The sequence below is a fragment of the Corvus kubaryi genome, unplaced genomic scaffold (assembly GCF_017639235.1).
Source record: "Corvus kubaryi isolate FWS band 111438036 unplaced genomic scaffold, C.kubaryi_AGA036_p1.0 37341, whole genome shotgun sequence".
Lineage (NCBI taxonomy): Eukaryota > Metazoa > Chordata > Aves > Passeriformes > Corvidae > Corvus > Corvus kubaryi.
The window spans coordinates 2,591,746-2,618,033 of record NW_024581112.1 but is presented as its reverse complement, the minus strand read 5'-3'; the positions used below and the strand labels follow the sequence as shown (position 1 = coordinate 2,618,033).

Here is a 26,288-nt window from a genome sequence, read left to right as displayed (position 1 = left end):
TCAGACCCTGAGGTGTTTAATTGTGCTCTATGGCACTAAGAAACATCTGGGAAACAGCAGGCTGACTGACCTCAGCTTGGTCACTGAGAGGACTGCAGCACTGGTCATTTCTAGGCAAATGAAGAGCAAGAAGGGGACAGGGAACAGCCAAACATGAATTTACCAAGGGCAAATTGTTCCTGAGCGTGAAAAAGTGACGGAGAGAAAAAGCTGTTGGCAAAGGAAGAGCAGAGGACCTTGTTTACTTTGATGGTATCATTTGACGCTTTCATTAGCATCCCTGGAGCCAAACTGAATTCCCACTGGATAGATTGTTGGATAGACTGCAGTGTGTGAAAAATGGGTTGAACCAGCACTGAACTGCTAGAGAGTTTTTGGCAGTGTTCCTTGGGGTCCGATAGTGGTGCCAGTGTTTAATATTTTCATTGGTGATAAAAATGATGGGTTGGAGTGCACCCTCAGCAAATCAAAGGGGACACCAAATTGGTGGAAGTAGTGGATTACAGGAGCTGCCATTCAGAGGAACTTGAGAAAGTTGGAGTGGGCTAGCAGGAACCCAAGAAGTTTAACAAAAATAAGGGCAGAAAACAGCTTTGCAGAGAAGACCTGGTGATCCTAATGGGCAGTAAGTGGACTAGAATTCAGCAGCAAGACCTTGTAGCCACAAAAGCAAACTGTAGGCTGGGCTGTGTGAGCAGGAGCGTAGACAGCAGTTTGAGGGAAGGGTTTTCCTGCTCTGAGCTTCTGAGACTGAATACCCATACGGAGGGGCTGTAGGTAGCATAGGCAAGGACCACTGAGGTGGTTGGGTCAGAGCACATGACATACCAGGAGAGGCTGTGAGAGCTCCTTGTTTCACCTGAGAAGGCTGAGGGGATGCTGCAGTTGACTCCAACTATCTGTAGGATAATTACAAAGAAGAGGGACCTAGACTCCTTTTAGAGTTGCATAGTGAAAGGACGGGCACAAGGTGATTGTCACAAGTTGCAGGTAGGGAAATTTGGGTTGAGCTTAAGGAAAAATAGCCTCCATTGTGAGAGTGGTGAAACAAGTGCTGAAAGAAGTGCTGGATTCTCTATCCCTGGGTGGGGTCCTGAGCAGCATGGTTCAGCTTTGTAGCTAGGTCTGCCTTGAGCAGGACTAGAGACGCCCAGCTGCTGAATTTAGTATTTAATATTGCCCTTTTCTTGAAATAATGGTTTGTAAGTGCATGAAAATTAGTAAGTATATTATGGCATTTTAAGAGGAACAATGCAAAAGTGTCTTTTCCCTAAATCTTTCACATGCAGCTCATGTCACATTTCTAGCTTTAGATCTTTTGAAGTGGACATTGCTGAATCCTGTGATTGTCTTTCTATGAATTAAAAATAGGCCAAGTCTTTTTCTCCTTAAAAGAGACTGTTATGTTCAGCAGAACTCGAGGTGGTGATGCATTTTTGCATATGAGCATGCATATGGCTTGAGAATGGGAGCATTGTCTACAGCCCTGCTTACTTTTGATGGTTTAGTTCAAAGCTTACTTGAGAGGCAGATTGTTAGGGAAAAACTGAAATGTCTTACAGCATCACACTACCTCGCTGGCAAAGAACACATTTTCTTGGTAGGTTGTTTTCTTCCAGGAATTTGAAATCATTCATACTCAACATCCAGGGAGCTTCAGGAGAATGTGGCTATAATGCTACAGTGAATTGCCGTCTATGAAATATGGGCCTGCTCAGTTACACACTTAGATATTGTTTGCCATTATACAGGGTTTTCTAGCTCGTACTGGTACACGTGTAGCTCTCAATTAAAGCAATTTTTAAATCGTGGTATGAAAGTAAAATTACTTTTTTTAAGTTTTGTAAGCTGTGTGGGTTTGATCTTTAGACCTTTTCCATCAAGTGAAGCTCTTAAATCTGCATGCAGAATTTTAGCTTACATTTCACCTGCAAAAAGAGCAATACACTTAGGCCTGGTGTTGTTTGGCTTCCTGGGGGAACTGCTTTGCTAACTTGGCTCAAATAATTTTAGCTCATGGGCTCTTAGAGGGGACACACCTGAGGGAATACACAAAATGCTCTTATCCTAGAAAGAATTTGAAGCAGTGTAGGCCAAAATTTCCATGCCTTTTTAATGGATTAACTGAATAGCTGAGTACGACAATTTAGGCAATGGGATAATGGAACTATGAAACTTTAAATTATTTTGATTATTTTGTTAGGTGTTTAAGGGGGAGTTTAATATGCTGAATAGCTGAGACTGCCTTATTGAGGTTATAAATAGAATAAGATAGCATTTTACCTTCTGAGGGCTTTTTAAGTACATTGTTTATTCTATTATCTGTGTGTTATGTAAGGGTTTTTTACTCTTTCAGGCACTGTGTATGTAGGCTCTGTTCTTGTATTCAGGGGCAGATTTGTGATTTCTTGCATCTCTAGATCTCTGCATTGCTTTTTATCCAATTGCCCAGATGTAGCTGCACTATCCTGTAAGTTTTCCAGGATCTGTAGGTGGATTATTGCGCTGAGGATGTCGGATAAGCCCCAGATCAGGCAGGCTCAGTGGTGTGTGTAAGGGTTTGGATGCATTAGGAGTGAGAGACACGGCTCAGGTCTCCAGTGAGGTGTTCCCAGGGCTGTCCACTGGAGTGTTGGGCCTCACGAGCAGGTGGGGTTGCCCAGTGAGCTCCTTGCTGCCTGTGCCGTGCTGGGATGATGCCGCTGGCTCGGCGAGGCTGTGCTGCTCCCCGAGGGCTGAGCAGGGGCTGTGGGGTGCAGGGGCAGCAGCGTGGCCCTGCCAGCGGGATATGAGCCGCCTGTCACTCCCACTGCATCCTCCGAGCTCTGCGGCTCCGGGGACACCTGCCTGGAGCTGCATCTAAAGTGTGCCTCACTGGGCATGTGTAGTGTCTCTCTGATTACCCATGGAACAAGCACACAAAAAGATTGCTGAATGCAAAAGTTTTCTTTTCAGTTTCTTCATTTTCTGGAAGGGAGAGATGGCAGAAGGGAGCAGGGGCTGGGATCGGAGTTAAAAGCTCTCTTCCCAGTTTGACCATGAATTTATTTCTGACCTTTTGTCTAAGGTTTTTCATCTCTTTTACACTCTTTCCAAACTGCAAAAGTTAGGAAGATAGCAATGTTCCCACCTTTTATTAAGGTGCTTTCAATTCAAGACAGAATGAATAAGATCTAAGCTTCCCTCCCGGCCCCCCCCCCCCCAATAGAGTTTATTTCTGCCACAGCTAACAAGTCTTTCAGTAGAATAATAGCAAAGATGATGTTTGTTAAGAGTACATTTTAACTCTGGCTCCATCTCAGACTCTGAGTTCTAATACTTCTTCTATGGGCATATGTGGGCACAAAATTATTTGTATGTTACTGTACCTCTGTGGAAGTCCATTACAGAAATGGAACCATCTTACTTTTAGGATCTCAGAGGTTCATTGTAAAGAAGCCCAGATAGTTTCCTTGATTGGTTGGCTACCTGACACAGTCTTCCATAAATTTCCAGGTGGAATGGAAGCACATACATATCTTTCCATACATACCAGTGATATTTGATATCATTGATACCAAAGATTTGTTATGCTCTGCATGGTTGTCTGCATGGGATGCACTGCAGGTTTGATGCTCTCTTGGGCACACTACTGCATGTACACATTTAGCCCTTTTTTGGGGTACCTGGTGAGCCAAATTCCTTACACTTGGAGAAAAATAGGATATTTGAGATGGGACACAGAAGACATGAGCTAATTGTTCCCATTATGACACTAATAATGTTAAGTGGCCAAACTTAGCTGAGTATTTTAAGTTTTGGGCCTGTGTAATATCACAGGTTGGGTTGAGTGTAAAACAGAAACCTTTTGATATGGTACTGTGGATTTTTGGCTTTATCCAGTGTGAGGAATGCTTAGAACATGCTTTTTTCTCCAGGATTTTCTTGTGTGTTTAGTTATTTTACAGACTTTCTAACAAGTCAGAATTTTCTCATGATAAGAAGTCATTAAGTTGATTGAAAAAGCTCTGTATAATGAACTGATATTTGTGCCTTGTTTCCATGGATAAGATGTATAAGGCTTAGGGGTTTCTTCCCCTTTTTCTTTGAATTTTTTAGTTTGAAATCAGCTGTATTCTGGCCCAAATTCAGTTAATCAGAATGCTCAAACTTAGGCTTAATTCAAGCATGTATTTACCATTGCATGGTCAAGAGTCACATAATAAAATAACAGGAAGTGATAGAAATAACAAACTTTATAAAATTTTTAAAGATAAGGGAAAGGGAAAGATTTTAAATTTCAAATTGAAAAGAAAATAACCACTAGATGGCACTTGAAAATTGTGTATTAAGATAATACACCTGCTTTCAAAATCATTACAAATGTTCATAGACCTTCAATGTTCAAAGGCTTTTATGTGAATCTGCTTAGTTCTGAGAGGCAGTGATGCTTCCAAAAACCAGAATTAGAGCTCCTTTAGCTGTATCTCTTTCTGTGATCAAATTAAACCACTGCACTAAGGAATCTAGTCTGAATTGAAAGCTCATTCCTGTGTCTTAAAATGCTGCTTTTAACAAGATGATAAATACAAATATAACTGATAAATGTGTGCACATTACTTTGGTTTCCAGTTATTGTTCATGGAATTATAGAATTGTTTAGGTTGGAAAAAACCTTGAAGATCACTGAAGTCCACTACTAAACTGTGTCCCTAAGTGCCACATCTGCATTTCTTTTAAAAGACCTCCAGGGATGGTGACTCAACCAGATCCCTGAGCAGCCTGTTCCAATGCTTGACAACCCTTTTGGCAGGGAAATTTTTCCTTATATTCAGTCTGAACCTGAGGCCATCCCTTCTTGTTTGGGAGAAGGGATTTATAGCCATTTGTTTTAGCAAAATTCTGCTCTGCCTCGGCATTCTGTTAACCTTCTTGGGTTATGCCTAATTTGAGATACAGTGTGTTTTGGCAAAGTGTTGCTGCTTTAATACGGTGAATAGCTTGGAAATTAACTGAGAGTTTGGTAGGGAGGGGTTCATACAGGGAGCAGACTCAGAAGGGTTCACTTTTCATTTTTGGCTTTACACACTTGCCCCTCTTGGTAGGGGGAGATGATGAAAGGTGATAGTGACAATTTGATTCTGAAGAAAATGCTTCAGTAGCTAGGAATTTATTATCAAGTCAGTCTTGTGGTATTTCCGATAGTGAACATGGCACAAGCCCCTTTTTATTTGAAATTCTTGTGTAGCCTCTTTATTGTTGTTTCTGAGATGCATAAGAGTTATGTGTTACCATGATTTATGGGCTTTATACTGAAGATGCACAAAGCTGAGTAAGTACTTTCTGTAGCCATTAATTTGATTATTCTTCCATAGGACTAGTGGGTTGGGTAGTAGCTCTTCAAGGGAATGTTTAGACAACTGCCTTAGCCTATTGCACTTGAATTGAAGAGAGCAGAAGTAGACAAAGTATAATATTGGGTTGTGCAAGGATATTTTATGGCCTATTAAATATGTATTAAGGGAGTAATTCTTTCATTTGCTCATACAGCTGTATATGGCCCCCCTGACGCTGGTGGTAATTTTGAGTGAATTTTATTATGAAAGCTCCGTTACACACATGGTAAACCTTAGAATGGGTTACAGTAGTGATGGACACAGCTGCACTGTCCTGGTTTTGCAGAAGACACTGGGACACAATCAACAAGAGGTGAAAAGGAGAGTTGAACAATTTTGCCATTCAGCTGTGCTCCCCCTGTGATGTCTGCTGCAGGAACGTCTCCTCTTTGTGCTGCTCTGCGCTGCACAAAAGCACTTGGCCGTGTTTCCGACATGACTGCACCCTACAGCAATTTGTATGCCTGCTAATCAAAGATAAAAACGGAGCTTTGGGAGTGGCAAGTCAAGAACGTGGACTTTTTTTTCTTTTTTTTTTCATTCATAGGGTCTCATCCTCTGAAGGCTGTGAGCAGAACTCCAGGCCACTCTTCTTGTTCACAAAAAATTCCAATTTGACTTTGATTTTTTAACCTGAGAGGCCCTTCAGTGAGGAAGCCATTGCTGAACTGCAGATGCCCTCCTGGGAATGATCTGATGGAAATGTCCATGCAGTGAAATGCATTAAGTATTTCCTGTGGCCATCTTACCTGTGAGCTCACTGGCTCTAAAAAGGTCTTTATGCTGAGATTGAGCACTTATAGTGACTTGCAAAAGCTAGAGAGAACTCCTGGTGATCCAGTTGACAAATCACATTTCAGTCTTCATTTTGCAACATTGAAATGATGGGAAATGCAGGAATGATACCTGTCTTTTGAGAAATGCTGCTCCCCATGCAGGCTCAGGTAGTCCTGCTCACACAGGAACACAAACCAAATTTTTCATGGTGTGCTCTCTCAGCTCTTAACTTGCTGAAAGTCAGTGCCTTTTTGGATTGTGCTGTTGCTATGGTCTGTGATGCTCTGCAGACAAGCACTCATCTCCTGTCTGAGAGGTGGTTGCATTTTACAGTCTACTCTGTGTTCCTGGAGGAGAAGTGCTCTGTTGATAAATTACTCACTCCAGTGTCAGTAGAGGGCTCTGCAGCGGGCGTTGTCATTATCTCCTCTCTGTGGGAGGAAGTATTGCAAAGTAGGTGGGGCTCTGCTGCCTCTGTATTTTGAATTTCAGGCATTTATTTTGCTCACCTTCCCACGTTTCTTGGTGCTCTTTCCTGTTGTGGCAGCAAACGTAGAAACAAAAAGAAATGCAGCTTTGGAGCAAAAGGATGCCAGAATTTCCAGGCTCTGTGGGTTACATCTCCTTCACCTAGGAGCAGAGCCAGGTTTGGTAGTGCGGGTGTCCCAGTGTGTCCATCCCCTGGGTGAGTGACCTCACCTACCTGTGCAGGACGCCTTGCCCTGCTCCCCAGCTTGTGGTTCCTTTGTGTTAGCAGTGCACGGAGCATGCAGCAAGAGAACCCCCTGCCTGCTCTGTAGGAGCTCCAGGCAAAGGAAGTTGCTAGGCTAATAATCCAGGTGCATTTTTCCAGCAGATGCACAGGGCTGTAGGCAGACCTGCTGGTGATCTTCTGGCGTGTGGGGTGGTTAGCACCTGCTGTCCAGAAAGGTGGATGTTACCCTAACACATGCTTGTCTTCTGCACTTCATTATCCAGAAATTGTGGCTAGCAGAGTGTGTCACTGGAGTCTTACTTGGTGAAGTAAGTATAGCTGTAGCCTGTGACTTACTGGGTTTCTGGTTTTGGTCTTTCTGCTTCTGCAGCTGCTGAAGTCTGAAATGAGTCCTGCAATAGCAAATGTCCTACTATAACTTAAATTCAAAGACAAAAAGTCTTGCTATGGTTAAGACCTGAGTCTTCAGACAGCTACTTTTTCCTAAGTGACTCCAGGCTCCTGTTCATATGCTTCTGGTTGAGTAAAGATGTTAGTAATTTACAGCCCCAGACCTGTTTCTGCAAGGCAAACTCTTGCATCAATTCTTTCCCTTCATCTGCGCCAGCAAGCTGCTTCACAATTGTTCAACATAAAGTGGTTTTCATACTAGACCTTGCTTGATTTCTTTGCATTAAAAAATGCCAAAGAAAATATTTCTTATTTTGCATGTCTAAATGAAAAGAGAAAGAATAGAGTTTAAGTTTGGACTCTGTTGACTTGTTTTATATGTTGCTTTTCTTCCTCTTCAGTAGGTATGAAAGGGATACTTAAGAAAAACTCCCAAAATTTTAAAAAAGTGCTGTTGACATTTTTCAATGATCTTGGGGTTTAATTTTATGTATTAGAGAACAAAGAAAGCAAGCAATTAGGATCTGAGTTTGAGAATAAGGAACAGTTTAAAATCATTTCTGAAGATGGAAGAGTGTGTCATTAAAAATTAACTAACACTTGTAGCTGTGTTGCTAAGTGTTTCGTGTGGTGACAGTCTCTCCCAAACCTCCGCTGGCAAACAGGACCCCATTGAGCTCAGCATGTCCCCCATTAAACCATCACATCTCTGAAAATTAGAAAGCTCATTAATGGCTTTCTGCTGTGAAGCAATAAAGAGTATATTCACTGACTGGTCAGCAATTAGTGCCAACTAGTTTTTGTCGTACATTATAGAAATATTCTGGTTCAGTTATTCCAGAGCTAAAAGAAACTTATTTTTTTAAAAAAACACTTTTTGTATTTGTGTAGGTGTATTTTACAGCCAGAAATCTCCTTTTACTTTCATTTGAAAATTCAAATACCTCTTCAGCCCACTAGACTGCTGAGAACATGAACTCATTTCCCAGTCTCCTGCTTCTTTATTGAAACAGCTCAGGTCACTGACTCAGTAGTCCCCAAAACAACAAGCTATTAGTGTCATAGTTCAGTCCTCTCTTTTCTCATTAGCATTTGTTTTTATCATGTAGTAGAGAACTTAAATCATGTAAAACAGAGCAGAAAGTGTGGAAAATCCACTTGAAACTCTGCCTTTGCTCCTTTGCACCAGTAATCTTCATTGAGTCAACTGGGGACCCAGCTGGGCTCCAGGAAATGTGGGGTTTTTTTAAGGTAATGGGAAATCAGAAATTAATTTCCACTGTCCTCATGGAAATGAGAGTTGCTGAAGCTCAGATGTTGTTCCGTGGAGAATCTTCCAACAGGGACTACACCATAGTCACAATCCATGTCTGTGGGCTTCTGCTTTTGCAGGTCTTGCATTTCTTTCTAACCTGTATTACAACATGTGCTTTAGAGCACCTGGCTGCTTTTGAAGACCTTTATAAGTATTTTGGTGTTTGGGGATGTAGTTTATCGGGTGTAGCTTATTTAGCACAAGCAGCATTCTCAGTGACAGATCAATACTGGGATGAGATAGTCCCAAAATTAGGACTGCTGAAGTTGGTCACCTGTGTATATAAGGTTTTGTAAATAACAGGGGAAGAAGATAGGAGAAAAACAAAAGTTAACATTACCAAGTGTAATCAAACGCTTGTCATTAATGAACTCTTAAAAAACAAAGACTTGTAAACAGTTATGTAATTGAAATAGAAACATAGGCAGTAAAAAGCTAAATGATGTTTTCTCCCCTGCTTTCCCTCCACCATCCACCTCTTAAGGAATCTTTTTTTTTTCCTAAGGAGCTCTATTAGCTATACATATTTATAAGACATCCAAGAAGACTATGATTCTTAGATTAATGTTTCTAGGACCAGAAGGACAGCCAGCACACAGACACACACACACACAAGAAAATTCTTAAGTTTTTAATACTGATACAGTATTTCTGTAATGTTTGATCTGTATAGGCACTAAAAGATACCCTGAAGGTATCTTGCTGTCAGTGGAACATGAATGTCAGCCTTGACAGGTATCCTCTAGTGATATTACAAAGCATATGTGGCTTATTTTAAGCAAAGCTGTCCATACCTTTGTCTTGTCTTCTTGAAATATTCCTACTTTCTCCCTAGTAGCTGTCACTTCGTTTTTGTCATCCTTAAGCTGAGAAGTAAGTTGTAAAATCTTGTTGCCTGGTTTTAATTATTTTTACTCTTGCAAACTTCTAAAACCCATTACATCTGCCTTAAAAGATACATGATATTTTTACTGATATCTGTAGAAGAAATTACCTTTTTTTTGTGATATGGTTAGCAAATTCCAGTTACTGCAAACTTTGCACTTCAGGTGTTGCCTGTCTTTTCTACTTTTACGCCCAAATCTCTCAAAGATTGCCCATGACTTGTTCTGTGACTTTCTATGGAACTTTTCAGTTGTCAAGCTTAAATGTGTGCTTCAGTTCTTGTAGGGTCCAAGTCCAGCTCTTTCTTTACAAACATGCTGGTAGGGATGCTTGGCAGCGCTCGGGGATCCCTGAAAGAGAGAGAAGCAGTTGGTATTTCTGCTTGCTTCTGTCTGCCAGCTTCCAGTCTCTCATGTAAAACAAGCAGCTAACGTGCTATTGACGATGTGTCAAGGGGGGAAAAAAACCCAGATAAATAAATAGAATCTCAAGAGTCAGGTAACTGGATTCCATTGATGTTTTGCCATTGAAGAAGTAAATAATGCCAGTAAAACTTTTGCTGTTGTTTAATCATAATCATACATGCATTCTGCTACATCTTGCGAAAAGTAAGGGAAATGTCCACGTTAGCTGCATTTTGCATTTGTCTGGATGTATTCTATGGGTTTCTCTCATAATTATATGAGTATGTGAATATATCAACAATTATGACACAAATGCCCATAAAGGGGGGGGGAGCGGGGGGTAGTAAAATAGAAGATGAAGCAATCCAGAGGAAAACAAGTTTACTACACTATGTTGGCATCCATTTTTTAAGAGGAAAAGTCCCATGTGATATAATAGAGACTTAGAACGTTTTTCATTATGCCAATCCTGTGTTTGACTGAGAGGGGCATCAGCAAAAAGTGCACACCAAAGAAAGTCTCTGAAATGTAGGTCAAAACGTATAGGGACCTGAATAAGTAAAAATGGGGGAAAAGGATTATGAAACACAAAAGTATTTAAAAATAGAATGTGACCCATGCTTAAGGGGAAGGAAATAATTTTATGTGTTCATGTTATGAATGACCCCCTATTTCATAGAAAAGAAGAGCAGGCATAGAGGATAGAGTATATAGCTTGACATACTTAGAAGTGAGGGACTTCCAGGCCATGCTGTAAACGTAAAGTTTTGAAGTCTGTGGCCTCAGTCCTTCCATCAGTGGGATCAAAATCAGGAGGGTTTTTGTTGTTGATTGCAAAGATTCACTTCGAAGCAGAAGCAAAGAATGACTTTGTGTTTTTCTGTAGTAAATGGTGCTTGTATGACAGCCAGGATCTGACTTACTCTGTGTCGTAAAATGGTTCACAATTTAAAAAAACAACCTAATGAACATCCTGTGAATTCCTGAAACTGAACATACATTTTTATTTTAGCACTAATGTGTGATGAGCTTTGATTAATTTATTTTAGTGGTGAGTGTTTAATACCTAGCCTTCGTGCATGGAAAACAAAAATTATTTGTGAGCTCAGCTGTGGTGCCAAGGTGTAAAGTACTGAGAGCCCTTTTGGGATTTGCCAGGTGACTGGTGCCTGGCTCTGTGCTGCCTTGCCAAACTCAGCATAGAGCATAGCAGCATAGCATAGCATAGCAGGGCCTCAGGGATGATGGAGAGCACATGTAAAATACATGGTGGGATCATCTAAGTCCTGTGAAGTCTTCCCTTGCTCATTCTTTTAAGGGCAGCAGGCAGAGAACTGCCAGCTAAAGGCAGTGCTGTTGTTGAAATAGCTCTGAGACTTCAGCTGAACTTTGTAAAGGAGGATCATGGAGCACTTCCCAAAACATTAATTTAGTTTCACACTAACAAGGTAGAAGGCTACTAGTAGTACTCATCATACCTAGGACTGACTGCAGACAGAAGCCATATGATTAGCTCATGTACACGAATGAGTGGTAAGGCTGGAGTAGCTCTCCCCATTGTACTTGTAGCATATTTATCCTGCTCAGAAATAGGCCACATGCTTTATTGACTACAGTAATAGGCAGATCTGTATCACTTAGCAATCTGAACGAATCTCTGCTACCCACGGGAGCTGAAGTTCCTGCTTGAACATTAACTCAGCTTTGTTGATTTGTGTCTGAAAATACCCCAAACAAAAGCAAATGGTGGTTCAGCACTTTAGGAAGAGAGACAGATGGAGAGCACAGTGCAGTGTGGTAAATGGCAGAGGTCACAGTGGGATAAAAACAATTTCAAACATACATTTTATGAAACTGGATTGTGGCTTAATTTTCCACACTTGAATGTTTTTTTTAAACCAAAGTGGTTTGTGTTTTTGGATCTGCTTTGGAAGTAACGGACGAAGATTTAGGTGAAATGGTGCATGGTTATGTGCTGTATAAAACTCCCTGTAACCTACAGGAGTTGGTTACAGAAAATGAACAGAAGAGCAGGTGATATGAAATCAAAATTTAAATGTCTTCCAGGTAGAAGTGGCATTATGTGGATAGCAAAGTATGTAATGGGACAAAGTTACTACAAAGTTACAGGGCTTTGTTAATTAGTCCGGGGGGCAGGTGGCGCTGACAAGTGGGGAGGAGCTAACAAACTTCCACATACATCCAGGAAAATGCCATTTTAAAATGTAGGTTAAAATTTCTGAATCTCCTTGCTTCAGGCTTCAGTTGTTCCTCCAGCAGGCAGTGTCTGAAGGTCCTTCAGCTTTCTGCACTGTTGGAGTCTGCAGAGGAAGCAGCTGCTTATGCATGTTTCTGGTGCTAACAAGGGCACATTGCCAAAATGCCAGTGAGTTAACCAACAAGAAACACCTGGAAGAGATCATCCAAAACCAGAATTAGCACTCACTAAATGTAGGAGTGTGGCTGGAGCTGTGTGAGATAGTTCTTGTGGGGTATTTGCCCCAGAGGTGGCACAATGGCTCGGGCAGCTGGTCTAAGTCCAAGTGTGGCAACTTCCTCTTCTGGCGCTGTAGGCTGAAACATTAGCCTTGTACCAGGCATCTTAGAGAAAGCAGCTTCCTAAAGTGCACGGTGGCCTTGCAGTTACAAGGTTTGATTCTTTCCATGCCCTTTTCCTGAGAGTCAGCAACACAGCTCCTTCTGGCTTTGCCTATGGGACCAGGGCTTAGTGCAGCTGTTCTGTCCTGCTGGTGGGAAACCCCTGTGAGACTTCATCAAATTTATTTGCTTTATAAAGGTGTAGCTGGCTGACCACTCTCCAGGTTCGGTTTGTTTTGATGTTTGTGTTGTGTTCTTAGAAAGCTAGCCATGCTCCTGTCAGGATTGCCACTGATATTACACAATACTAACAGAAAGCTACAAGGGACCAGACTATGTGCCAGCAGCACTTACTTGCTGTGCGCTTTAGTATTTGGATGTGATGTGCTGGTTTTATTTCTTTATATATTTATTTGTCCCTTAGTTGAGTGGCTAAGGGACAAATCTGAAGTCAACCCTTAAATACATGGGATGTGGTAAGCATGTTTTTTACTAAGAGATATTTCTGAGGTACTTTTTAGGTAAGGATGCACACACAAGTAAATGTGATTTGTCTTCTGCATGCACTTGGCTCAGCACATGGTTTTTGTTTCCTGTGCAGTACTTTGGAAATGTCAGCATAACTACCTCTGATTGTTTACTTCAAATCTGTGTATTAAACTTCACTTCTCTTAGGATCTCAGATTTCCCTGTTGCACCTTTTAATGGCACTGGACAAATCCTAGCTCATATTATCATGGGGCTCTGTATCAACATTGGTGCATGTAAGTGCATGATTAACACCTGAGTGGCTGGTGATATGTTCCACTGTGATAAAGAGGGATATCCTGACATTGACATTTTCAGTGTCAAAATATGAAAAGCTGTAGTGGATATAGGTGTGGGAGAGCTGTGGAGTCTCTCACTCACTTGGCTAGTGAAGGGCTTGTCTGCTGTCCTTCAGACAGGAGCACATTTGAGAGCTGGACTAGCTGGCATCCTTACTTCATGCTCTTAAATTGTGTATTGCTAGTTACTCTAGGCGTTACATGGAAGTGTTAAGATTGCATAAAATACATCCATGCTTATGTTGATAATTGGAGTAAGTCTCTGCCTAATACCTTGCCAGAAACTTCGGAGAGTCTTGGATTAGTTCCTCATATATTTGTCACTGGTTTGATGGTCAATTATGCCTATGGGTTTATTGTGAATTTATCAATATTTTTGCATGACAGGTCACAGTAATGAAAGGCAGTAGTAGGAATAAGGATCACTCAACAGAAGGTGAAGGAACTGGGAAGCGACCGAAAAGGAAGTGTCTTCAGTGGCATCCCCTGCTTGCCAAGAAACTCCTTGACTTCTCTGAAGAGGAAGAAGAGGAAGAAGAGGAGGAAGATATTGATAAGGTATATTTAACTGGATGCTTTGACCATAGATGGTTAACGGTGGATCGGATTCTCCCTAGCTGTGGTTTTTATTTTGTGTTGTCTCGTTCTCTTTTGTGAAGAAGCACAGCCAATAAAAAGTGATGCGGTGCCTGTACGGCTGTAGAGGCAGGTAGTGACACAAGAAAGTGAATTGTCAATCATTCCTTCAAAATAGTGGACAAATTCACACAAACTGTGATAGTTTTATCTGCTCTGTTTTAATAATGTGTTGCACATCCTAATCTTGATTGCTCAAAGTGGGTTTTTGATGTGCTTTTTTTTTAATTGCTTATTTTAGACATGAGGTTGGTTTGTGCTTGGTGTCTGCTTCTAGTGGCTCTGAAGGGCATACCAAACTAAAAGTTTTCCTTCTTCTTTTCTAAAGATTAAAAACTACAAAGATTTAAAAGGGAAAAAGAAGGAAAAAGCTGTAAACAATTTTTACTATCTTTGCATGCGAAATTCAAGTTATCCTCCAGAGTACTGACTGCACAGCTGAGGTAATCTGTCTCTGGTTTGACACTTGGTATTTTGGTACTGTTCAGTGCCTCTGACCTTAACCCTTTTTTCATGAGGACCCTGCCATGTGGCACCTCACACTTTTACAGTTAGACTCATTCTCCATAACAAGAAGTGGGAATTGTTTATGCAGATGTGATGATTCCATCATGTGGATAGCATTCATATCTGTATCTCCTTGGTGCTTTCCTAAGGCAGGAATGGGAAGGTCAGTGCTGACGAGACTGCCTTGAGCCACACACTGATAAGAGAGGGTGACCTTGACAAGGATGAGTCTGATTCTCTGATGGTGCTTTCTGTTGACCTTACAGGCCCTTTCACAACGTGGGTATAAAACAGTAGTGTCGCAGTTAGGTAGAAGGTGGTTTTCTGTCTCATGCAATAAGTTCTGTGGCTCGTCCCTTGTAGGAATGGTACACTGGCCTGTAAGTGGAGAGAGCACATTTTGCAGTGTATTCTGTTGAGATTTGCCCTCTGCCTCTGCTGGGCAGCTATGTGGTGGCTGCACTGCTGTGCTGCTGACAGGCTGAGCAGTGACCAGCAGGAGATGGGGAAACAGCTGACAAACTAACAAACTGTTACCTGTTCCTCCTTGTGTGCTCTGTAGTTGCAAACACAAATAATCAAGGTCCAATCACTAAGGTGATTTCTAGGTTGTCAGAAGGGGGTAGGAAGGATCTCCTCCCTCCAGCGCCTTTAGCACTGTTACTAGAGAATGGTCCTCAGCTTAGAAATTGTTCCACTTGGAAGTCGGTGTTAAGTCTTGCAGAGAGCATGAACAAACCTTGGACTGTCAGGTGAGGAGGTTTGATGTAGAACTCTGCACTGTCTGGATGGAACAGATGGCCTTTGGAGACAGCTGTGTGCATCCATGTGCCTCTCCCTCGCTCCCATGCAGCGCACACAGTCTCAGTCTTTGTGCAAAGCACGGATAACTGAGCTTACACCCCTTCCCTTTCGGTTCTGCCAGGTGCCGCTCCTTGGCCCTGATGGTTTAGAGCAGGATGCTGATGAGACTGAAGATGACGAGTCCTCAGAGCAACGAGCTCGCCGACCAATGAATGCATTTCTCTTGTTCTGCAAACGCCACCGCTCTCTTGTGCGGAAAGAACACCCTCGCCTCGATAATCGTGGCGCAACCAAGATCTTGGCAGATTGGTGGTCTGTTCTAGATCCAAAAGAAAAACAGAAATACACTGACATGGCCAAGGAGGTATGTTCTCTCTGAATGGTGGATGTAAAGGGAGTTCACTACATATTTGTCTTCTTTTTCTCTGTGTATTAAATGTTTTCTGTGGGATCTTTCTCTTCCCTCCGTTCCTCAGCTTCACCAGTGGGATTATGGTGCCCAGAGCAGCTGCTGTTCTTGCTTTAATTCACTTGATCCTTTGGACCAGCATAAAAAGCAGTTGGTCTGTGTACACAAACTAACCTGGCTCCAGTAGTCATTGCAGTAAATATATGCACTTTGTGATTGTATCGCCTGATAATTTCTGCAGTACAAGCATTAGCATAAGGGTAGTGGCCATTGTAAACAATAACATACAGTTCAGTGTCAGCTGACTAGTGATACTTAGCTGTGCATTTGATACCAATGATGCCAGCTACTGTAATACAGGTGGACTAAACCAAAGGCACAGTCAAGAAATTTAGTCCCTTTTTGCCTTTGATGCTAAAGAATTAAAAAATTACTAGTGTTTCTTGAAGTACATTCCCCATTAACCACTTTCTGATACAGCAAGATTTGGTGAGTCCAATACCAGATCAAAGAGCAGTGCTTAATCAGAGTCTGTTAACTGGGAGCAAGGAAAGGAGATTTATTCCTGTATTTCACAAAGTATCTGTATGTCAACTTAAAATTTAAATGAGCATTTTTAAGAAATAGCTTTCTTGATAAGCTGTTGCCAAGAAGGCTACGGTTATTGATAGTAGAGTGAGAAGGACACAGCCAATTACTTAGGCGGATAACCTGACCCCAGAACTGATCCCCATGATTACCTGTATGATACAGATTGCGGGTAACCTTTGAATTCAATCTTAATAACTAATGGAACACCAGTGAGAAGGAAAAACATCTCTCTCTTTCGTTGAGTATGGTAGCACACTGTGGGAAGTGCAGATAGCTGTGAAACAATTGGGAAAACTATTATCCATGCCTGCCCTGCAAACTCAAGGTGTCTGCTACCATTAACACGATCTAAGGTCTGTCTGTTCAGTAGATTGTGTGAGAATGGAAAGGCCCACAGGATAAACAAAGTGTTTAGCATGGCAGGTCCTTTTTGAAGCAGGGTCTGTAGTACCTCTGTAGTTCCTCCTCTGTGGCACAGTATTCAAACGTTTGAGTCTCAGCTTTGTCCAGCCATTCCAGTTTTGTTCTGCATTGCCGTTTACAAGTTAGTGATACTTCTCTAAATGTGTGGGGAAAGGGCAATTAGAAGGTTCAGTACAGATGCAGAAGAAGGAAAGATGAGAACAATGAAATGATTTTTGGAAGAAACAAACCCTGTGTGACTGTTTTTCTTAGCCTTTTGTCTTGCTGAAGGCAACTTGTTCATTAAGAAGGAAAATAATTGCAGAACTTCTGTATGAAGTGACAGATCTGGAACTATTAATCATATTGTTATAGAAATCATTGTTCCTGTAGTGATTTTTTTTTTTGGCATGAAGAACAAATTGTATATTCAACGTCAAAGCAGAACAATAAATCTAAGGAGTTTACATCATCATAAGTAGTTCTAAGAGTGTGTAGAAGAGAGATAGTGTGTAATTTTTATTCTTTAAACAGTGTATGTTACAGCAATAATTAGCAGCTGTAATGTGCTGTTGAATATATTTGGGCCTTCTTCGCCAACAAGCCTATTCTCTGTGTGTGGACTGATCGTTTTATTGTAGCACTTGCTTTTCACAGAACCACAGAATGATGGGGTTGGAAGGAGCCTCTGGGGAGATCTTCTAATCCAACCCACTACTCAAGCAGGTTCACCTACAGCAGGTTGCACAGGTTCACTGTAGGTAGGCTTACTGCTGGGACTGCCAAAAAGAGGTTAATGCAAACTGTAGTGAGAACTGTTGTTGGCATTTTTCTTTTTCCTAAAGAGAATTTATTTAAAAATCAAGAAGGTGAATGCCTTTGGAAGATAAAAATGCCATTGCACCAATGATCTGTTTGAGTACCTATATAAGCTCGCTGAGGTTTAAGATACAGTGAGTAATCTTCTGTTACTTAAATATAGCTTTTCAGTGTCCTTTGACTTCATATTTCACTGGGCAGCCTCTAGCCACTGTCCTGGCAGGAAACACATCTCCCAGAGGACGCTCTATCATGTCTGCTCTCCATATTGTATACCCTGGGCGTCCAGATCACTCTTTCAGAGAGAAAGGTAGGCCTTACAGAAGTGGTCTCTCCTGCAGTGGCTACAGTCCCTGTTCTTCTACGGTCTCTAGAATGTTTTTTACTACTCGTTGCTGTAGCTTCCAAAATCATTTGCGTTTGGTCATGTGCCATGCAAGAAGCTTTCAGTTTCTTACCTGCTTACTACTAGCAGTGATTTTATCTCAGCAGTATGCATGTCAATGCACTTGTTTATTTATTTACATGTGTCTAGCTGTATGCAAGATCTGGCATTTTGGAGGATAGTGAGGCGCCCAAACTTTTTGCCAACTGGAATTATGAGAAGTTCCCTAGTAGACTGGACATATGTCCCTGACTCCCACTGAGAGGCTCATCAGGTCTCTAGTTCATTCAGGCACTTTGGAAAATCCCATTATGTACCTGTCTGCACCTTGGGGTGCTTTAATTATCTGGAAAAACTGGCCCCGCACTCCCTCTATTTTCAGTCTTGTGGTTTATGGTCTCTTGTAGCAACAACTGCCCTGGAGACCTGGTGCTGCACCTGCAGAGCTTGATGTCTGCGTTTGCTGGTGTTACCTTTATGAGTAGGCTTTCTATTTCTATCCTGCAGAGTTCCTAGGTCAGCTTAAATCTGAAAGTTTCCCTGCCTAGGATATAAGCCCTGTAGCTGATAGATACTCAAAAAGGAACCAGAAGTGTTGCTGTACTTTTTAGCATTTTCCTTCACTGAGGGAAATTAATCTGGCCACTCATAAATATGCACCAGCATTTTTATTTGCTTCAGTAATAAGGGTAGTGTTCTTCTGTTAACTCTTACAGGATTTACTGGGAGTGTTCAGCTGTTTTAGAAAGTATCTGGTGAGATTGATATTGTTCAATTCCGTTGCTAGAAGACACTTCATTTTTAAATACATCTTTGCATCAGCAAGATCCAGGCAGTCAGGATTGTGTCCTGTAGGGAGCAGCCTGATAAATGTGATTAGACATTGGAGTGGACTGACCCTTGAGGTGGTGGAGTCAGCATCCCTGGAGGTGTTTAAGGAAAGACTGATGTGCCATGGTGTAGTTGGTAAGGTGTGTTGGTCCATAGGTTGGACTTGATCTCAGAGGTCTTTTCCAACCTCACTTACTGTGTGGTTCTGCTGCCATGCAGTGGCCGAGCTGAACACTTCTCCCAGCTGGTCCTCAGCCAGTGTTGCCTCACGTCCAGTCAGCCAGACTGGGAACTTGCTGGCCTTGTGGTGCCACTGCTTTGGCAGCTGCCTCAGGGTAGGAGGGGACAAATGTCTCCAGCTTGCTGGCTGGAGTTTGGCAAGTCCACTGGCTGACGTATGGACTGTAACATGTGTAATGCGAACCCTGCATCCTTCAGGAGTGAAAAATGGAGTGTTGTATTTTCTGGGGAATTTGTTTTTAATGTTAGCTCTCTGGAATTCATGTGACATTGAATAGCATACATTTAAAGTTAAGCACGTGCTAACAGCTAGCCTGAGGTGTAGCTGGAATCCACTTGTGAGCTGCTGTTCCTACCACAACTAGAGAAAGCCAATCTTTTTTTATTTGGTGATGAAAGCAACTCAGGGAGTTTTAACGTCAGTTCTGAAGCGGCACCGGTCCCGCTGCATAACACAACATTCTCCAGGCTTTCACAAAACAGAAATAAGGCATCGGACCAGTCCCACAGACACATCTTGTTCTATTTCTTACCTGGAACTTTGGGACATGACCCTGCCAGGCAGTCTCTGCCATTTGTTGTGGAAAGCAAGGTGGTGTCTTTGCATTCCAGGTTAGGTACTTATGTTTGGGTTGGGCTTTTTGTGGTTTTCTTTGGTTGGTTTGGTTTGCCTGTGTTTTGGGCTTTTTAAAATCAGTTTTAGACATCTGCTTAGACTGGCTGTGTTAAGTTGCTTTATTGCACAGTTGGTCAAAGGGAGGAAAACAATAAACTCCACTATTGTCTTTGACCTTTTCTTGTTACTGTGTAGCTCAGTTAAGTTACTTTCTCATGACCTGGTAAGCAAAATGTATCTGGTTTTTTTAGGCCTTGGTCTAGTAGTCACAAAAATCAATAATGAAAGGCTTTTTGAGATTTGGATCAGGCCCCTGTATGCATTTATAAAAAGTACTTCTTGGCCATTGTTTAACTTCTTAAATTTTCTATTCCTTTATCTTATGTGTTGAAACTGAACTGTTCCAATGAGTTGTCCTCCCTCAGTTTGCTCCCTTCCCTTCAGAAACTGCAGTTAATGTTCACTTCTTGGCTTTGCAGAGAAAAAAAAGACATTAATGCAGCTCACTTGAATTGCTCTTGTTGAAAACTGATTAAAAGCTTATTGCAGCCTCGTCTCACAAATGGCATGCATTCTGGTTCTCTTTTGATGGCCAGCCTGTCGGCTTGTCAGATTACTCAGTAGAATAATTCAATTACTCAAAGCAGCATTGCTGATATGAAGAGCTTATGTAGCTCATTGCTAGCGACTCTGTGCTTTCACTCTGCAGGCTGGAAACATGATTTGTGAGTGGGCTGTGGCTTTAACAATGGAAGGCAAAGCTGCTTCGTCGTGTATTTCCTTTCCTCCTCTTCCCTTACCCTCCCCTTCCTATCCCTTCCCTCCACCAGGCTATTTTTGTGGTCTGTTGAGCTCCCAAAGCAAACTGAGGGAAAAGGAGTGAGGTGAGCGGTGTCGCAGTCCTTCCTTTGCAGATTTAATACATACACCCTATTCAGAAAATACAGTGTGTATGTGGGTCAGCGATCCCTGCAGATTTTTATTATTTATAGCCATTTCTATAAATACAGGACTTCACACAGCAGGGTTCACGCAGTGCTGTGTTTCTTGTAAACCGAAACGTTTTTATCTGTGCTATGGTCTGGAGGTAGCAAGTGCCAGCTCAGAAGGGGAAGATGGAAATGAAAGAAAGCAATGCACATGTGATGGTGACCCTGCCACAAGGCAGACTGTTGAGCTGGGAAAACACCGTAGTGGCTCTAGCAGAGGACAAGGCTTTCAGTGCTGTTTCTGTATTTGATGCCCAAGAGACTTTTTTTCCTCTCTGTATTTCTGTGCATGCATGTGCATGAAACATAGGTGCTTCTCTGTGCCATGACTGGGACTGATGACAGCTGTGTGGGTGGGGAACATGTAATCACAGAACAAACTTCCTGCATCTGCCCTGCCACGTACTTCCAAGCACAAAACTGCTCTTTTGGTTGTTTGCTGCCATTGAGAGCTACCCAGCTGTAAAGGGGTGTTGGGTTCCTTCTCCCTGTGGTGAGCACTGGTACTTGCTGGGTAGGCTCCCACAGCAGCAAGTTCTGTACACCCCTATCAGTTGTTAGGCAAACATCTGCAGCTGGAATGTGTGGCATGTTCCTCTGATTTGCCAGTTCTCAACCTTGCATAGCAACACATGTAAAATACTGAAACGCAGTCTTTCTGTTAGTGTTAACATTCAAAAATCTTGGTTTAATGTGGGCAGTAAGATTCTTGGAAGACGGTGGTGGTTTGTTTTGTGAATAAAATAGATCCTGGTCCTTTCCCCCATCCTCCAAACTGTGGGATCCAGACCCTTTCCCCCATCCCCCCATGTGTAGTTTGGCTTCCTTTGTTTTGCTGCCTCATACCAAGAACACAGCAAACAACTGAGATGTGTGCTTGGGTGCTCAAGGCCAAAGAATGTTTTAAATGGTCACAGTTTGTCTTATGCAGCCATACAGCATGGTACGTTTCGGAAGGAGCATTGGGATGGTGTATCACAAGACACTGAATATGACATTATATTGGTTGTGATTTGTTTTCGCTGCCTGGTTTGGGAAAGCATATACTCAAATATTCTAAAATACAGAACTATTAGAGAAGAATGAGTGCAAGGTAAGGCATCATACTACGCTTACTGCTAAATGTGTGTTTTTAATTCAAACTAGAAGGTAAACCTGCAAAAGAATTCAAGTATCTGTTTCTCAGAGCGTGTGCATACAAGTGCTGGGAAGCAGTTTGCAGGATCAGAACTTCAGCCTGCTCTGGGTAATAGACCGTCAGGAGAGGAAAGAGAAAACCCACTTCTTTAGATACAATTCTACTTATCTTAGTATTTCTTCTTAGCAAATTGTGTTGGTGGTTGAACTCTAAGCATGTGATTAAACTGTTAAAAAATCAAGGTACTTAAGGATTAGTTACTGTATTAAATCCTCTTACATGCAGTGTTCTGTGTTGCCCTGTTTAGAGTATATTGTCATGAATGGTAATTTTTGTTTTCTTTTCTAGTACAAGGATGCATTTATGAAAGCAAACCCAGGGTACAAGTGGTGCCCCACAACCAACAAACCTGTGAAAACCCAGGCATCCAGTGTTACAAACAGGAAAAAGCTATGGGCCATTGCATCAGAGTCTGCAAAAGACTTACCGAGCCCAAGGAAAGTAACCAAAAGTGAAGAAATGCCACAACTTAACTTTGGGATGGCAGGTGAGATTTCCATCCATGTTACTCAGCTGTAGCATCCTCATTTTGTCTGGGGATGTGGTATTGAAATTGAACTGGGATACCAGTTTTCTTTACTGCACATGGTACTGTAGTGTCCCAGATTAAGTTTCCAAAACTGTAGTTAAACCTCTGTGTAACAACATTCTAAAATCTTCCATAGTGCATGATTTATTTTCCGGAGTCAAGTCCAGATACGAGGCATGCTAACTCATACCCCACGTAGGGCCCAGATTTGATAGATTTTTGATTCCAGCTTATCTGCTGTTAGAGACTTTCATTCTCTGGTCAAAAAGGAAAGTACTGATTGTGTGCATTCTGTTTTTCTGTCATAAAAAGCTTACTCTGTTCAGTAATTTACTGTTTGCAAAAATAATTTTGGTGGTGTCTCTGAAGTTGGATATGTTAATATTCTTGTAGATTAATGTACCAGTGGGGTTAACTTTTCTGTATTTAAATCAAAGGAAGCATAATGTAATTGCACTTAAATGTGCTCTTTTGCCCATTATGTCTTGGAGAAGCGAATTCTAAACTTCTCAACATTTGAAGAAAAAAAAGAAGTATGTGAAGAAGTGTAGGTGGAGTGTCTGAACTGGTGAAAAGCAGATAATCTCTCACTGATAATCCATAAATAGAAGGACTGTTGTAATCATGACCTTGAAATACAGGGACAATAATGTTAAATACTGGCACCTTAGGAACCTAACAGTAAGGTAGAAGAAAAATTTTTTCCTTGACATTCCTTTTTCCCTTTTTTTCCTTTTTTTTTTCCTTGTTTAAAGTTTCAGATGCATCAATATTTATAAAAATAGGAACATTCTTTTTTTTTTTTTTTTTTTTTTTTCATATACAAACTTGTTTATGAAAGAATTTTTTAAAAAATGAGAATATTTTTTTTTTTTTTTTTTTTTTTTTGTCATATCCTACCTGGTTTATGACAGGTGTGTAGCAGATAGGACTTTCCTGCTTAGAGAGAGCTGGAGAGTAGAAAATGGTTTTATGGAACAAGTGTAAAAGGATGAAAAGGGATAAAGAGGCATGTATACCTTAGTATAGTGGTATGAAAATTCCTGTAATGAAATTCCTTCTGGCTCTTCAGGAACTGTGAAATGTGATCAAAACAAAAGTTTTTCATGCTGCATAGTTCCAGTATATAGGAGACCAGTTCCAAAACTCACAAGCCCCTTCAGACCATTCTGCTTTTGCTTTTAGAGGAGTCATTTCTATGCTCCTTAAATATTTGTTGATTTAACACAAAGAACAAGTAACAAGCCTTAATCTGCTTCTCATTCAGCCCCCAATGCTCCCGCTGGGCTATCCTAATGTCAAGTTTTAGAGTACAGAGGTCTTGAATCAACACCTGTCAGAGTAGGGGACAGAGAAATTAAGAATTAATTAGAAACTAATCCATTGTTTTATCTATAGGACTTTCTTCAGAAATGAAAGGCTCTTTTGTGCTACCTGTGATCGTTTTTATTTTTTTTTCTGCAGGGTGAGTAAATGAGCATAGTAATTCATAAGGATCTTGCTCCAGTCCTCATGCCAGTGGAGGCTGGCAATATCTTGGGTATAAGAATCGTTCATAAAAATGATGACAGCTTCTGACAGAGATGTTAGCAGCATCCACATCATGGCAAGTGTGCCATGCCAAATGGATTACTGCTTTGTCAACTATATACCAGTTTGTGCTAAATGATGTTTACTGTGCTCCTCTCCGCTTGACTTCACATGATAGTTCAATTCAACTTTCACTCTTCTACCCAGTACAATCTCTTTAAAATCCAGGCTGTATACTAGCTAATGAACTGAAATGTAGCTGAACCACCTCAAAAACACTCCTACCTTTGAAATACCACTGATTCTCTTGTATCTTCAAGGCAGGTAACTTCCTCAGGACAGGGTTTATATGAGTCCAGAATCATGCCAGGAAATCTGTTTCATTTGTGGGTTCTTGCTAATTGTGGCTTGATTGCTTTTTGTATATTACATTTTATTTTGGATAATCTGATATGTAGAGAGCAAGATCTTACTTTGTTTTTTTCAGTTCCACACAGGCTGTTTCTGTCCTCTATTTTTTGGCTTTACAAGAATAACCATCCCACATTTAAGTCTCTCATGCTGACCTACCATTATGTCAAGAAGGTGAGGTGTGGCACCAACATTGGGCTTCTGATCTGCAGACCCACTAGTGGTGTCCTTGATCATCCAGCCTGGAAGCTGTAACTGAGCATGTTTTTCTCATGACATGGCCCACCTGTGCAGGGTGTAGGGCAAAGACAACTGCTGTTTGCAACAGCTTTGCCATACAAGTGTGCGATATTCCCAGTACTTGCATATTTTTGCTTCAGAAGAAAACCATCCATGCCAAAATTCTTTTTAGTGAGGCAAAGGGTGGAAGAAAGACTCTTCTAGAGTAGGCTATATTCCTATAGAAACGCAGTTTTTGTTTTTCAGGAAGGAGCTTAATTAGGCACCCAGGTAAAAGTTAGTTGAAGCTGGTTCCTGCTGGCCTTCTTCCTACTTAGTACTTCCTCAGTTCGTTGTTTCCTCTGACTGAGAAATGGCAATGATGAACAAGCCAGCCTGCTGAGTCTGTAACCAGCCCAGTACTAACAAAGTATGTCATTTCTAAACAGAGAGATGGTTTTAAGTTTCATCGATATTAAAAGCTGTTGAGAAAGTCACGAATCGCCTCCCATTCTGCAAGTCAAATGTGTGTGCTATTTTCCCAGTACTGTTGATTTAAGAATAAATTCTGTAGAATACCCCTTTAAATTCTTCTTGATACCAGTAAGCTCCTAGTGCCAGAAGAGAAACATTATTGTGCTGAGAAGGCACTACAAGCATATGGCGGTGTTTGGATATGTACATTTTGTCTTCCCTTAGGTGAAGTTATTTTGTAATTGGAAACCTTAATGGAAGGATTTTTGTTTTTATCATGAGCAGACATCTAGGCATCAACCCTCTGCTACAGCTGCAGCATAAGTATTCAAGTTGTTCAAGCATCACATGAAACTTTTATTTTCCATTTATCTGTCATTTTTTCCTTCCTCTTAATTTTTCTATTTAAATTAACAGTTTAAGTATTTGCTTACTTGGGGAGAAAAACACTAACCCACACTTCCATCTTTGTCCCCTTATGATAAGCTACTTACTTGAAAGGCAGAAAGACAAAACTACCAAGAAGATGTTTAGAAAAGGCGCAAGAATTTTATAGTCTTAAACTGGGTATTCTTGAGATGGCCAAAACTGGGGAGGGGGAAAAGGACCAACAGGTAACTAAAATAAAGTACAAAAGAGCCGCTGGGAGTCATCAGTGTGATGTGGACATAAGAAAGTTCTATACTGCAGTTGGTCAGGCAAAATGTTTGCAGGAACCCCCTCATCTGATGTGGTTGCCCTGCTGGTCATCCAAATACAAGAAAGATGAACTCCACCTGGGGTAACTGCAGAGGAGAGCTTTAGGAGTGGCTGGAATGAGGGAGATGGATGTGCTTGAATTGTTTAGACCAGGAAGACAAGTGGAAGAACAGTAGGATGAGTCCTTAAATGTAGAAAAGGGAGATACCATTTTGGGAAACTGTTACTAATCATAAAGATGTGAGTACCAGAAAAACCATGTACTACCTGGCCCTGAGTATATTTAAGCTAAAAACAGGAAAAAAGCCCTTAATGCTTAGAAGATTTGGATCCTGCAAGCGCCTTCCAAAGGGAGTAAAGAAAGTAGAAAGCAACCAGCCAAGGCCTTACTGTTTAATATGTGGTTCAGTAGGTTTATGGTAAGCCTGAAGATCTCTTCCAGTCTCTCCTTCTTCCAAATTAACTGCTTGCTCAGGCATTATCTTTCAAGATATATGTTCACTTTTCACTTCCTAATTGCTCTGATGTCCTCTGGTTTGAAGGACTGAATGGTTTCTGATGAACTACTTGGATGGCAAAAAGTGCTGTTGCTGACAGGATCGCTTCACTTACAAACTGTGCTTAGATACTTACTGGCCCTTCACATTTTGTGTGTCTCTTCTTGTTACTAGATCCTACACTTTTGGTAGTGTCTTGTCTTTTCATAGAAGGGT

At 41.3% G+C, this 26,288-nt stretch overlaps 1 protein-coding gene across 20 annotated transcripts in view; it reads left to right on the top strand.

Annotated features, from left to right (window-relative positions):
* Window positions 1-26,288, top strand: part of BBX (BBX high mobility group box domain containing) — a 153,251-nt gene that overhangs the window by 64,408 nt on the left and 62,555 nt on the right. For 19 of the 20 annotated variants that reach the window (XM_042031611.1, XM_042031609.1, XM_042031617.1 and 16 more), the window contains 3 exons: window positions 13,674-13,844; window positions 15,355-15,597; window positions 22,002-22,200. In XM_042031611.1, coding sequence (XP_041887545.1) covers window positions 13,683-13,844; window positions 15,355-15,597; window positions 22,002-22,200 — 604 coding nt within the window. In that variant the 5' untranslated portion in view covers window positions 13,674-13,682. The remainder of the gene's footprint in view (window positions 1-13,673; window positions 13,845-15,354; window positions 15,598-22,001; window positions 22,201-26,288) is intronic. The other variant, XM_042031607.1, reaches the window with a different exon arrangement.